The sequence below is a fragment of the Salarias fasciatus genome, unplaced genomic scaffold (genome assembly GCF_902148845.1).
Source record: "Salarias fasciatus unplaced genomic scaffold, fSalaFa1.1, whole genome shotgun sequence".
Taxonomy (NCBI): Eukaryota; Metazoa; Chordata; class Actinopteri; order Blenniiformes; family Blenniidae; genus Salarias; species Salarias fasciatus.
In genome coordinates, this window is record NW_021941231.1 from 21,522 (window position 1) to 36,645 (window position 15,124).

The 15,124-nt window shown below is 50.6% G+C and overlaps 1 protein-coding gene across 7 annotated transcripts in view; it reads right to left on the minus strand.

Moving 5' to 3' along the window:
* Positions 1-15,124, minus strand: part of uimc1 (ubiquitin interaction motif containing 1) — a 35,608-nt gene that overhangs the window by 2,864 nt on the left and 17,620 nt on the right. For 5 of the 7 annotated variants that reach the window (XM_030086631.1, XM_030086629.1, XM_030086628.1 and 2 more), the window contains exons 6-9: positions 2,806-3,171; positions 839-940; positions 395-727; positions 193-297 (exon numbers count right to left, since the gene is read on the minus strand). In XM_030086631.1, coding sequence (XP_029942491.1) covers positions 193-297; positions 395-727; positions 839-940; positions 2,806-3,171 — 906 coding nt within the window. The remainder of the gene's footprint in view (positions 1-192; positions 298-394; positions 728-838; positions 941-2,805; positions 3,172-15,124) is intronic. The other 2 variants (XM_030086627.1, XM_030086632.1) reach the window with 2 other exon arrangements.

The window sequence follows — 15,124 nt, forward strand, 5'->3', positions numbered from 1 at the left end:
ACCAACAGATGCCAACAGAAGCTAACAGAGGCTAGCAGAAGCTAGCAGAAGCTAACAGAGGCTACAGGAGCTAACAGAGACTACATGAGCTAACAGGAGCTAGCAGAGGCTAGCAGAAGCTAACAGAGGCTACAGGAGCTAACAGGAGATAGCAGAAGCTAGCAGAGGCTAGCAGAGGCTAGCAGGCTGTACCTGCAGCCGGGGCAGGACCGGCGCCCCCCAGGGGGCTTTAATGAGGAGACGCCTCTGAGCCTGCTTCAGACACTTCTCCTGGACCTCCAGCTGAGCCAGGATCACCTGCGCACGCACACACACACACACACACACACACACACACACACACAGTGAGCTGACAGCAGGTCCAGATCATAGCTGAACCAGATCCAGTCCCCACCTGGGTGTAGACGTCTGGGTCCAGCCCTGCAGGGCAGAACGGGACGCCCCAGTAGTAGTGGATGTTCTGCGGGTCCCGGTCCCGGTCCTCCAGAGCCTCTCCACGGTCCCGGTCCTCCAGAGCCTCTCCACGGTCCCGGTCCTCCAGAGCCTCCCCACGGTCCCGGTCCTCCAGAGCCTCTCCACGGTCCCGGTCCTCCAGAGCTTCTCCACGGTCCCGGTCCTCCAGAGCCTCTCCACGGTCCCGGTCCTCCAGAGCCTCTCCACGGTCCCGGTCCTCCAGAGCCTCTCCATGGTCCCGGTCCCGGTCCTCCTGATGGAAAACGGGGCTGGGCTGAGGATATGAAGACACACAGGTCTCAGTCCAGGGGTGTCTGGACCGGTCCAGCGAAGGGACCAGGCCCGGTCCAGCGGGGGACCGGTCCCGGTCCTGAGGAAAACGTACCATCATGTTCTGGTCCATCCACACGGTCCCGGCAGAACCCGGGGACCCAGACGGGAAGTGGATGGAGGTCTTGGTAGAACCGGAGAGAGGAGAGCTGCAGTCCTGCCAGGAGGAACAGAGGTCACAGACCAGGACCAGGACCAGGACCTGGACCGCAGGGGGGGGGTTCTGCTGGATTGAGTCTGGACTGTCAGGGCGATCTTCCATGTTGGGGTGATGTCCCGCTGGGTCCTGCTGGGTCCTGCTGGGTCCCGCTGGGTCCCGCTGGGTCCCGCTGGGTCCTGCTGGGTCCTGCTGGGTCCTGCTCGCCTTGGCATCATGCCAGCTGTTCTGGGGGGCGGAGCCCTGCTGCGCTCCGTCACCTCCACCCTGACAGGCTGTCCTGGCGCCACTTCGCTTCAAAACATCAATTATTTAAACTTGAGCGGCAAAGCGGCGAACCGGGGGATGAAGCGGCGAACCGGGGGATGAAGCGGCGGGCGGCGAACCGGGGGATGAAGCGGCGAGCGGCGAACCGGGGGATGAAGCGGCGAACCGGGGGATGAAGCGGCGAACCGGGGGATGAAGCGGCGAGCGGCGAACCGGGGGATGAAGCGGCGAACCGGGGGATGAAGCGGCGAACCGGGGGATGAAGCGGCGAGCGGCGAACCGGGGGATGAAGCGGCGAACCGGGGGATGAAGCGGCGAACCGGGGGATGAAGGAGCGAACTGGGAGATGAAGGAGCGAACCGGGGGATGAAGCGGGAGGTGGCGAACCGGGGGATGAAGCGGGAGGTGGCGAACCGGGGGATGAAGCGGCAAACCGGGGGATGAAGCGGCAAACCGGGGGATGAAGCGGCAAACCGGGGGATGAAGCGGCGAACCGGGGGATGAAGCGGGAGGCGGCGAACCGGGGGATGAAGCGGCGAACCGGGGGATGAAGCGGGAGGCGGCGAACCGGGGGACGAAGCGGCGAACCGGGGGATGAAGCGGCGAACTGGGGGACGAAGCGGCGAGCGGAGGCAAGTGGCAGTGCAAGTCGACGGACGCGTGACTGTTTGGCTGGACTCGCTCTCCGTCCGCCGCTACAGGTCGAGCGCCACTCGCGTCGTTACAGGGACTCTGTCAGTGATGTCATCGAGCCAAACGTTGGCGTGGCGTCCGGTGGAAACACGGCGTTTGCTCGGCCTTTCCGCTCTCGGAGGCGCCCGGCCATCACACCCTGCCACGTCTGCAGAGGTGGACAGAAAGGCCTTTCCCGCGCCATGTTTTTGTTGTGCGCAGTCAGCTGACAGAGGGCGGGGCTGATCTGAATCACCTGCCACCAACACTTCTGGGCCCAGGAGGTCGCGATCCGCCCGGCTCTGCCAGGACCGCCTGGCTGCATGGAAAACACGGCATGGAGAGAACTTCCTGTCCACCTCTGCACGTCTGTCAGCAGACCTCCTCGCTCCCTGCAGAGGCTGCTCTCTCGTCCACCAGGTTCCATTCTCTGGAAGGTTCTGCGGGTGTGTTGCCGTGGCGCTCTGACCGCGGTACACCGGCGCGCCCGGCACGTGCACGCACCCCGGACCCCGGAGGACAGGAAGTCATGACGGGACCGGTGTGAGGACCCGGTCCGGCATCGCCTGGATGTCAGCCAATGACAACCATCTGGGTAGGCGGAGTCACGTTCCACACACACACACACACACACACACACACACACACACACACACACACACACACACACACACACACACACACGCAGGTTGCCTAAACGAAGCCTGGAGGGAAAACATTTGCCTCCACCGGTTTGTGTACTCGAGTACTCGAGTTACCCGAGTTACTCAAGTTACCCGAGTTACTCAAGTTACCCGAGTTACTCGAGTACTACTCATCGATGAATCGATGAATGATGATGAGACAAAACTCTGGATGAAGGAATGAATGACGGGACCAGACCAGACCCTCCGCCCCCCCGGGGCCCCGGCGGTCCGGACACTCACCGAGGGGCCGTCCCCGGCGGGCCCCTGGCCTCCGGGGGGGCTTCTGGGGGCGTCGGCCGGGAGGGCGGGGCTTCTGGGGGGGGCGGGGCTTCCCGGAAGTTCCTGGGAGGCGAACGCCGAGGCTTCGTCCTGCCGGGCCGTCCCCCCGAACACCGGGCTCCGCCCACCGGTCCCTGAGGGGGCGGGGCTCCGGGGGCGCCGCGGGGGGGTCCAGCTGTCCTGAGACCACTGCACAAAACCCCAAGTCCTGCAGCTCCGCAACACGGCGCCGTCCAGCTGGTCCACCAGGACCTCCGCCCTGCAGCCGGACTGGGAGACCGGGGAGCCGCAGGAGGCCCGGTTCTCCGTCTGCGTGGAACCCGCGCCCTGCAGAACAGACAGACGGAACCTTCACAACAGAACGTCAGCGGGCCCGCTTCCATGGCGCGTATCGTCAGACTGTACACGTCTCGTAAACACCGACACGATCCGCTTCACTCGGACCGGACTGATCCAGGTGGTCTACACCGATCCAGGATCCGCTCCGGGTCTGGAGGAACCAGAACCCGACGGCCCAGCGGATTCAACCGGAGTACTGGTTCTGCCAGGCGTTCCCTCAGACGGACTGATGTGGCAGGAAACAGGAAGCAGGAAACAAGAAGCAGGAAGCAGGAAACAGGAAGCAGGAAACAAGAAGCAGGAAGCAGGAAACAAGAAGCAGGAAACAAGAAGCAGGAAGCAGGAAACAGGAAGCAGGAAACAAGAAGCAGGAAGCAGGAAACAGGAAACAAGAAGCAGGAAGCAGGAAGCAGGAAACAGGAAGCAGGAAACAAGAAGCAGGAAACAAGAAGCAGGAAGCAGGAAGCAGGAAACAGGAAGCAGGAAACAAGAAGCAGGAAGCAGGAAACAGGAAGCAGGAAACAAGAAACAGGAAGCAGGAAACAGGAAGCAGGAAACAAGAAGCAGGAAACAGGAAGCAGGAAACAAGAAGCAGGAAGCAGGAAGCAGGAAACAAGAAGCAGGAAGCAGGAAACAAGAAGCAGGAAACAAGAAGCAGGAAGCAGGAAGCAGGAAACAAGAAGCAGGAAGCAGGAAACAGGAAGCAGGAAACAAGAAGCAGGAAACAAGAAGCAGGAAACAGGAAGCAGGAAACAAGAAGCAGGAAGCAGGAAACAAGAAGCAGGAAGCAGGAAGCAGGAAACAAGAAGCAGGAAGCAGGAAACAGGAAGCAGGAAACAAGAAGCAGGAAACAAGAAGCAGGAAGCAGGAAGCAGGAAACAAGAAGCAGGAAGCAGGAAACAAGAAGCAGGAAACAAGAAGCAGGAAGCAGGAAGCAGGAAACAAGAAGCAGGAAACAGGAAGCAGGAAACAAGAAGCAGGAAGCAGGAAGCAGGAAACAAGAAGCAGGAAGCAGGAAACAAGAAGCAGGAAGCAGGAAACAAGAAGCAGGAAGCAGGAAACAGGAAACAAGAAGCAGGAAACAGGAAACAGGAAGCAGGAAACAAGAAGCAGGAAGCAGGAAGCAGGAAAGTCAGAACCCAGCAGCAGAGCTGGACGTTGCTGAGAAACAGGAAACAGAGAGCAGGAGTGACGGGTCTTCACAGTTTTCTTACTGTGACAGTCACACATACTTTCCAGGTACTTTTCTGTTTCCTTTTGAAATCCAAAAAAAACTGGGATTCGAATGGCTGAACTCCACTCTGTGTAAATGATATTTACCCAATATAGTTATTAGATTTATGACATGCAGTTCTTTTTGTTTTTTACTTCTAACATCATGAACACCAAAAAGCACATTGTCCCGTTTCAAAAGAAAGTCGTTGTCAATTTTCAGAGTAATACAGCGCAGCACCTCTCTCCAGAAGGTGGCAGTATAACGACAGTCCCAAAGCAGACGCATTAAAGTTTCAGGCTCACAACCACACAAAGAACAGTCCACACACACATCTCTCCCAAACCTCAACAAGTAGTGTTCGGTAGGATAGTAATTATGAATTATTTTGTAAGATATTTCTCTAACTTTATTTGTGATTAAATATCTGTATGGAAGATTCCATAAATGGACCCAGTTTAACCCACTGAAGTTATGGGCTCTCTGCAGAACTCAACCACTCCCTGAGCTTCAGGAGGCTCCTTGTTTCCTGTCATGACAGGACGAGCTGATCAATGCAGGTGTGTCTGAGCATCACTGCTGTGGTGACAGAGGTCAGACACACCTGGATTAATCAGCTCGTCCTGTCATGAAAGAAGGAAACAAGGAGCCTCCTGAAGTTCAGGAAGTGGTTGCGTTGTGCAGAGAGCCCACCGGACCAGTACTGAACAACACATGCAGTCGTCCTAATATCAGTCTGAAATAAAGATGTGATGAGACAGGTTTTTTCTTCGTTGTGGTAGAAAAACACAAACGTCCAACTGGTGTTAATGTGGAGTCGAGCGAAGGACAGACTGGTTTTCCTGGGATTACAGTCCGGTCGGCACCAATCCGAACCGCCTCCGGGATACAGTCAAGGTGGCATCAAAGCCCAGTCGGCCTTGTTCCCCGCTTTGTGTGGACCGGGGAACATAGAACCCTTTGTCTGAACAAGGCTCCTCTGCTGCCCGCCGCTCTGACAGTGTCTGCTTGTCCAGCGCAGAACCTGCAGTGGAGCATGAAGCGCTGACGCCACCTCCAGGTAGAGAGAAGTACTGCAGGCTGCTGTCAGTTTACAGCTAAATGATAATGACAAAAGGTGCGAAAAATAAATAATGTAATAAATCTCAACACAACAGTGAACACGGTCCTGACAGCAGGAGCTGCAGCGTCTCCAGAGGGGCCGGTTACAGGTTCAGCTAAAATATTATCTCCTCCATCAAAGCTCAGCAAACCAAGTGTTCCTCCTTTCCAAAAATGAATTTTTGAACGAATATATTTTCTGAATAAATACCTTTCTCCTGTGGAGCCTGCAGTCCCAGAATCAACTGAGCAGGGTGAGGACGGACCGTGGGGGGGGGGGGTCCGTCCTGGGGCGCAGCCGGGGAGACTTATTTTACTCATTTTAATATGTTCTTGATTATTACTGACGGTTAATAATACAACTATTTAAAAAAAAAAAAAAAAGAGGCTTTTGGCCCAATTGGTTAAGCAGCTTACAGTCAAGTCGGCACCGACCAACTCCACTTGGAGGGTCTGGAGGGTCTGGAGGGTCTGGAGGGTCTGGAGGGTCTGAAGGGTCTGGAGGGTCTGGAGGGTCTGAAGGGTCTGAAGGGTCTGAAGGGTCTGGAGGGTCTGGAGGGCCTGAAGGGTCTGGAGGGCCTGGAGGATCTGGAGGGTCTGAAGGGTCTGGAGGGTCTGAAGGGTCTGAAGGGTCTGGAGGGTCTGGAGGGTCTGAAGGGTCTGGAGGGTCTGGAGGGTCTGAAGGGTCTGGAGGGTCTGGAGGGTCTGGAGGGCCTGAAGGGTCTGGAGGGTCTGAAGGGTCTGGAGGGTCTGAAGGGTCTGAAGGGTCTGGAGGGTCTGGAGGGTCTGGAGGGCCTGAAGGGTCTGGAGGGTCTGAAGGGTCTGGAGGGTCTGAAGGGTCTGAAGGGTCTGGAGGGTCTGGAGGGTCTGGAGGGTCTGGAGGGTCTGGAGGGCCTGAAGGGTCTGGAGGGCCTGGAGGATCTGGAGGGCCTGAAGGGCCTGGAGGGTCTGGAGGGCCTGAAGGGTCTGGAGGGTCTGAAGGGTCTGGAGGGTCTGAAGGGTCTGAAGGGTCTGGAGGGTCTGGAGGGTCTGAAGGGTCTGGAGGGTCTGAAGGGTCTGGAGGGTCTGGAGGGTCTGGAGGGCCTGAAGGGTCTGGAGGGTCTGAAGGGTCTGGAGGGTCTGAAGGGTCTGAAGGGTCTGGAGGGTCTGGAGGGTCTGGAGGGTCTGAAGGGTCTGGAGGGTCTGGAGGGTCTGAAGGGTCTGGAGGGTCTGGAGGGTCTGGAGGGTCTGGAGGGTCTGAAGGGTCTGGAGGGTCTGAAGGGTCTGGAGGGTCTGGAGGGTCTGGAGGGTCTGGAGGGTCTGAAGGGTCTGGAGGGTCTGAAGGGTCTGGAGGGTCTGGAGGGTCTGGAGGGTCTGGAGGGTCTGGAGGGTCTGAAGGGTCTGAAGGGTCTGCGCTTGGTGAGTTTCTCACAGGAAAAGACGTTTTTGCGCGTGGAGAAGCTAGAGCTAAAGAGCTAAAGCTAGCTAGCGTATTTGTTTTGAAGCTCTGATTGGTTGAAGCAGCTGTCAGTCAAAGTCCACAGGGGGAGAGGCGGGATTCAGTGAAACGGAGCGTTTTCTCTTCCGGGTTTCAGAATTAGCCCCAGAAAATCTTTTATTTCACACAAAATGACTTTTCCTTAGCGCCAAAAATAAACTATGACCATGTTAGAGCCTTTTCTAGGGTTTGGACGAGCTGAAAAAGCAGGATACAGGTCCTTTAAGCAAATTTCCATTATCACTGAGAAGCTGGGTCACCAAAACTATATTATTCTTGAACCAGGAGTTGAGAAATAAAGATTTGTTTTGTATTTAATAGGGGTGTGAATCTTTGACCCACAAAACGGTTCGATTCGATCTCGATTCACAGGCTACGATTCGATTCAAGGGCGATTCATAAAAAATATTTAGCGATTCGATTCGATCCAATCCGATCCGATCCAATCTGATCTGATTCAATCTGATCTGATTCAATCTGATCTGATTCAATCTGATCAGATTCAATCTGATCTGATTCGATACAAATTGACAATTTACTGTAACTGTCAGGAGCTCTGAAACTAAGAGAGAAAAACAGAAATCAAACTTCAAAACAGCTTCTGTTCATTTTTTGTATTCAGAGGAAACCAAAACAGACTTCAACAACTACAGTCATTTCAACAACTTCAAACTCTGCCTGTACTTAAAATACAATCCCAATGAAAAAAACTAAGGTATAAAAAAATAGATAAAAAAATAAATTATTACAAAATAAATAAATATAATTTTTATAAATAAATAAAAATAATGTATAAATATAAATAAATTGAATAATGATAAATATAAATAAAAAGTGGCCCGCGAACAATCATATCTGGCCGACCAGATGATTTTAAGAATGTGAGGCAGCTGCTTCACAGAGGCAGTGACGCCGTCGATGACCCTGTCAGGACCAGCTCCTCCTGAACCGCCTTCATCACCTGTGAAACACCTGAAACCCTCCCATTCAGTGAACGACCTGCGGCGCTGCGCAGCACCGTGCTGCGTTCAGGGACACTTCGTAAAAGCGTCCTGCTGCCAAACGTTGCAGTCAGAGGTTAGCTTAGCTGTTAGCCACCGACGAACTAGCTGGATTTGAACGATTCTTTCATGCTTCAACATCAGTCGACGGGACGCATCTCAGCTTCTGAGACGGTGGAAAGAAGATTTAAACTCGAGACAGAACGGTAAAGGTGTTGTTGATGGACAGTTCAGTTCTGAGAGGAAGTATGTGAGCGGCGTAGCGGCGGCTTGGAGAGAAGGAGGGAAACATTGTTCTGGTAGGTTTCATTTTGGGGTTTAGCGTGGCTGTTTACTGTTCTGATGGTTGTTTTATCTGCAGCTTGTTGCTCAGTGACCATCGTGTTGCTCTCGGATGCAGCAGGTGACGGTCGCTCAGCTGTGAGGCGTTCAGGTTCCACAGTCACAATCAGGCTCTTTTCAGATCAGAGATAAAGCAGTAACATGGCGGCGACGTGAGACGCCGTTTTGCGCCGGAGGCAGCGTTTATGTATACATACTGGGCACAGCATGTACTGGAATTTAAAAAACCGACGCGTGGGCAGAAATCCGGGCCGTCGGACCGTTCTTACTAGGGCTGTCGCGGTAAACCGGTATTGACGATAATCGTGGTATTAAAAAATGAAATTTCAATATTGTGCTCAAAATGCGCACATGATAATATCGTAAAGAGGATCTAGCGCCACTTGAAACGAGTTGAAGTGTATTTTCAAAATCCGCTCCTGTTCTTCCGCCCTGCTTCGTCTCCCTCCTGCAGCGCCCCCCCCTCTCCTCACATGTAAACACAGCAGCAGCGGTAGCGGCACGGCTCCCAGCTAGCGGGGCTCCCAGTTAGCGAGCATCACGAGTGAAATAAACATGTCGGCGGTGGCCGACAACGACAGCGAGACGCTCGATCCTAACCCGAAAAAAGTGTTTAGCAACTTTTTTTAGCAACACTGACTGCACGTTGAAGCTAGCCGGGTAGTAGTGGGGCCCCATTAGGTAGGTTCCAGACGTGTCATTGTAATGTGTCCAGGGGATTTCAAGTTGTGTCGCTGATATCCGCCGTCTTCTCCGCCGGCCCCCTTCTAGCAACTAACCGGGGAGTACTCGGAAAAGGGCCCCATGCAGGGGATTTTCGACACGTTGTCGTTGCAGCGTCTAGTGTAGCGCCTTAAATTTGTCATTGAAATTGACTGATGTCAGCCGTCCCTCGGGGCCCCCTTCAGCTCGGGGCCCTAGCCAGTAGCGGCGCCTCTGGCTGGAGAGAAGCAGCTGCTGCTCATTCCACCTCGGAGTTAAACAAACAAACAAAAATCCTCGGCAGTGTGGTGGTGGGACAGGACTTCACCCCAACAGGGTCCGAGGGTTTTCAGAACCCACCAACCCGACGGAAACTACGCCTCTGCTGTGGATCCTCTGTTCATCAGTTCATCACATTTTAATTAATTGAGTGTAACTACACTTTTTGTGTGCAGCTGTACAGTTACTGTTCTCATATTGTTTCAACACCTCATTTGACAGGTATTCTGACTGTAATTCATCTGGGAAAAGAGAGAAAACAAAAAAATAAATAAAATTAAAGATGAATCTAAATGTTTGAACCTTTATTAGTTAAATTTTTGCTGATATCGTGATAATATCGTTATCATGATATTTTTTGCCCACGATAATCGTCAAGAGAAAATGTGATATCGTGACAGCCCTGGTTCTTACTGCATCTGAACCGATCTCGGCTCCGTGGTCTGATCCACTCGGATCTTTTATGTTACAAAAAGATAACCGATCCAAAATCGGTTATCGATACACCCCCAGTGTTTAATAAACTGATTATTCCAAATGAAGCATCTGTGAGGAGAGAAGTTGTGCTTATAGATTAAGGCCCATGCCAACAACATCTCCTGGTGGAAGTTGGAGAGAGCCAGGGGAAGTTTATCTATTTTATAATCACACAAAAAAAAACAAATTCAAGGCCTCCAATGGCAGAAAAACCATATTTGGGTATAAAGTTCCAAGTGGATGTAGGGTTATGAAGAAACTGCTTAATCCAGTTAACTGTAAAGGTATTGTTAAGAGTAGTGAAATCAAGAAAATTTAGGCCGCCAGAGTCGTAAGTGTTCATAATGACAGATTTTTTAACATAATGCGTCTTATTCTTCCATATAAAATGAAATGACGGCTTGTCGATGGCAGCGGCGTCAGAAAGCCGAGGCAGCCCTTCTGCCTTCGTTAGTAGAACTCCACCTTTCAAGACAGATCTCTGAAGCCACTGCTTCAGCTTTTTCCTTGTCTCGATCACATTAAAATTTTCCTAACATCGATCTCTCTGATTTTTAACAACAGTAATTCCAAGGTAGGTGACTTTGTTTCTAATAGGAATATTGTAAATTGTAGACTCATCAGTCTTTGAGAGGAAATAACTCACATTTCTTGAGATTTAAACAAAGCCCAGACGCAGCAGAAAATAAATCTATTGTATGGACAGCAATGGGAACCTGGGAGGCATGTTTTAGGCAGAGCGTGGCGTCATCAGCCAGTTGACTTATTACAAGTTCTCTTTCTGCAATAAGGATACCTTTTAACAAGCTATTTTTTATATGAGTAGCAAGTAATTGAGTACATCGGATGAATAAGTCAGGGGAAGCAGGAAGCCCTGGCGTATGCCCCGCTGTAAACCAAACCTTGGGGAAGTCCCAGTTTTCAGTCTAATGGAACCGTTGCCTCTTGAATACATAGTTTTAACTGCTTTACAAAAGAAATCACCAAATCCAAAATGTTTGATTGTTTGAAAGATAAAGTTATGTTCTACGGTATCAAACGACTTGTAAAAGTCTAAGAAAAGATAAAACTGTCATCAGAGCACAGAGGAGAGTAGTCTATTCAGTCTAAAACTCGGCGAATATCAATGGAGACATGTCTTCCTCTCATCAGTCCCAACTGGGTCTCATCAATTACTGGGTCCAGGACATTCTGAAGCCGTTTAGCGAGTACAGATGCAAATACCTTATAATCACTGTTTGATAACGAGATGGGTCGCCAATTATCAAGAAGTAGGTGGTCTTTTTTGACTTTGGAATGAGTGTAATCAGGCCTTGTGTTAATGTAGGGGGTAAGGTTCCTTGTTCCACGCTTTCTACTATTACTTTAAGAAGGGAGATAAATCTTCAATAAATGTTTGATAGAATTCAGAGGAAAGACCATCGACTCCAGGAGACTTGTTTGTTTTGAGGTGTTCTATTGCATAAGTGACTTCCTGTACAGCTGGAGCTCCGTCACACATAACTTCGTCATCCTCAGTAATTTTAGTGGCGTTACTCACAGACCTGAAGAATGAAGGCGCTGACTGCTGACAGGAGCTGGTCTTGTACAGATCCCTGGAAAGCTGGAGCAAAGGTCAGCAATTCTTTTAGGCTCGTCAGTTAGATCACATCAATATGGAGTTGCTGGATTAAATTAATCTTTCCGTGATGTTTTTCTAGGCTAAAAAAATAGGCAGAATTTTGTTCTCCTGCTTCTATCCACTTCTTTCTTGATCTTACAAAGGCACCCTTCACCTTTTGCAAATAGATTTCATTAAGTTTAGTTTGTTCAGAGATAAGATCAGAGCGCTGCTTTTGTGACATATCAGCGGGGTTTTTCTGAGATAATGAAATTATATTACAGATTACCGTATTGGCCCGAATATAAGACCATGTTTTTTCCCAGAAATTGCATCCTCAAAAGTGGGGTGGTGTTATAATGGCGGACTTACGGTAGATGGTCAATACGCATCCGCGCCGCTAGATGGCGCCAAAGTATCACTGAGCAGAGAGCGAGTGGAGCGATGAAATGAGATCAAATGATCTGATGAAAAATGGCGGATCATCTGGAACAAAGGGGCTGAACGCTGGACAACTGAGCAACAACAGAGGAGAAGTTATGATACCAACTTTAAACTGATGGTGATCAACGCAGCAGAGTCATCAAACTACTGCCAAGCCGCCAGGAGGTCTGGTGGAGCAGAGCCTCGTTCTGACTGGAGAGCACAGAAAAAACACTCCAGATGCTAACGCTATGAGAAAAGCTTTCCTGGTCCTGAGAGACGCTTCAGAGAGACTGATAGAAGGGAGAGTGAATACGTCTCTGAAAGACGGACAGACGGAATGTCCACCACCAGAGCCTGATTCAGCTGAAGGACCTGGACAGTTATTTACATCATTTATGCAGTTTGGACCCCTTGAGGTTCTTATTTGTTGCTTATTGTTTCTTATTTTGAGAAAGAGAATATATTTTTTCATTTTATATCTCGTGAAATGTTCTCAGTTGTGAGTTTTTGAGTTTAGAATAATGGGGTATTTTCACAGCTTCACTACTTCCTGAAAATAACTGTGCACATTCATTTCCTGTCTTGCTTTATTGGCCAAACTGATTAATCCAGGTGTGTCTGGTTTAGACTGCTGCAACAAGACACACCTGGATTAATCCATTACTGGTTTTTTTTTTTTCACAAAATGATCTTTGAAAAATAGGGGTCGTGTTATAATCGGAGTCGTCTTATATTCGGGCCAATACGGTACTTTTCCTTCTTCTATTCTTTGGTTTTTGGACAAGGTACTGCCATAGTTTCTCAAATATTGAGCAGTTTTAAATTCCATAAGTTCCCAACCGCTCCCGTTAACATCATCAGCATTTGCCTTATTCCAGAACTGAGCTACTATCCTCTTCATGTCTGATTTAACTGCCTCAAGTTTTAAAAGAGAACCGTTAAGCTTCCAATAAGCATTCCTATTTACCTTTGTGGAAGCAGAATGTAAAGGAATAGACATGGCGACTGCATTATGATCAGTTAATGGCGTTGTAATAATATTAACTAATGTTTTATCAGGATTCGAGTTACTAGAAACTAACCAAAAATCAAGCTGCGACTTCCTAGTAGCCGTTCTGTTACTGCATGTTGAGACACTGGCCTCACAATGTTGGTTTCTCCAAACATCAATTCAATTACATTTCTGCATCAAGACTTTCAGATTTTCATTGACCGCAGCTGAGTTACGAGGAGGCCAACAGTCCCGATTAAGGTCACCCCTATGACAATACCCGAGACAGGAGGGTCATTAGGAGCCGTTTGAATTTGACTCTGAAGTTTCCACCAGGTCATCATTCTCATTGTGCGAGTTACAACCGTAGATATTCACAGTCGCAATGATGGTGTTTTCAATGTCTATCACTTGGAGGATAAAATGGCCTGAAGGGTCACAGGTGGTCAACAGCAAGGATCCTGAACGTTCTGCTTTAGAGCGGCAGCAGCAGCAGAGCGCTCAGGTCCAGAGCCAACCACGGCCCCATCGGGACCTCCAGGGTCCAGCATCAGCAGGAGCTGAATGTGACTCTTGGAAAAAGCAGAAATCAGTTTTGTGCTTCTTAGCAAACAGAAACAACCCCCTGGCATTAAAGGCAACAACGGTTAAAGACAGAATAAGAATTGAGATAACAAAAGGTGTGCCGAGACGGGATCAACTGAGAGATTCACTTCCTCATCCGGAGCCGACCCGCCTCAGGTTCTATATCCAGTCCAACATCAGCTGTAAACGCAGAGAGGCAGCCGGACCTTCAGGCTCACCTTCACATCACACTCATGATGAGGCAGTCAGAACAACAGAGCTCCTGAGTCAAGCTGTCTGTGTTCATTCCTACAGTCTGACAGGGTGTAACGTTCAATCTGAACAGTCACCCTGCAAAAAAATGAACCATAAAAATCACGTCCCAGCATTCCTCGGCATCAGCCTTGCTAACAACGAGGCGGCTATCGCCTTCAGCAGCAGGAAGCAGTTCCTTCAGCGAAGCCTCGCGCTCGGCGTAGCGGGCGGTTTCCCTCGTCGGCGCGCTCCGGCCGGCGGACGCCGCCGCTGCCGTCGCCTCTCCCTGCAGGCTGGAGACAAATCCTCAGCGAAGCGCAGACAAGCCGACGTCTTTGCGGCCTTCCAGATTTCGTCACGGTAGAAGCGGTGGCAAACCGTACGACGGCTCCTCGCGGCTCGGCGATACCTCTCCGTGGCCGAGCCAGCCGATGCGCCGTATCCATCGGAGTTTGGTTCTGCGCTCCGGCAGGACCGCCTGGCAGACGCCCGGCGCCTCGTACGGACGTCTCGCTCCCCAACAGGCGCAAATTCCAGCGCCGTGAGGAGTTCTGCAGATCGGAGGCTCGTCGGTCCACAACAGAGCTTTTCTTCTGCGTCTCTGCAGCTCGAGCATCAACCGGCGGCACCTTTCCTTCCATCTCCTGAATCTCAGCACAAGCCAAGTCCACCGTTTGTTTCAGACCCTCGATTTTCAGAGTACTGTCAGAAATCAGCTTCTCCATGTTTTTTCCAGGCTGTCCAGTCTGGCGTTCAAGATGTCGGATATCCTTCATTCATATTCAGAGTCCTCGCCGCAGGGGCTTCGGAGGGCGCAGACGATGGGGCAATAGGAAGCGGAGGAAATTCATCGTCCACAGTGGAAGTCGCAGCTACAGCCGCCGTGCCGTAGTCATGTCGGTTGTGCATTAGCGGGTTTTCTTTTGCTAACGGCGCCTCCGTACGTGGTCGTTGCGTTGTAGCTTCTGGAAACAGTTAGCAGGACTCCGCCCTCGACGTTTCATGAACAGTTCTCCACAGAATGAGGTTGTTTTCCAGTTCAGCACGTTGTACTCACCGCTGCTCTAAGTTACCCTGAGTAGTCTGTAATATAACATATGAATCACTTACGAGGGGGGACACAAAGTCCCCGAACTGTGGTTACAACTTTTTATTTTTTTATTTTCACATCCAGTCAACACTGTCCTCTCCTCCGGCTTGAATCCAGCGCTGCAGCCGGGATTCCACTGCTCCAAGCAGTCGGCAAACTCCTGCGTAACGATGGCTCTACCAGCTTCTTCCATTTTTTCTGCACCTCTTCCTCCTCATCTCAGACCTGCCAACCTTGTTGGAGTACCACTTGGGGGGGCACTGTCAGTTTTAAATTTTAAGTTTTCATTTGGTTCTTTAATTTGTTTAATGACAAATATTTAACAGATGTTTTTCTGATACACATTACATTGCGGCACGTCGTCCCCAGAAAACAGCTTCAACATGCTGCTGCGTGTCCTTTAACTGAGCATTTTATGCCGTG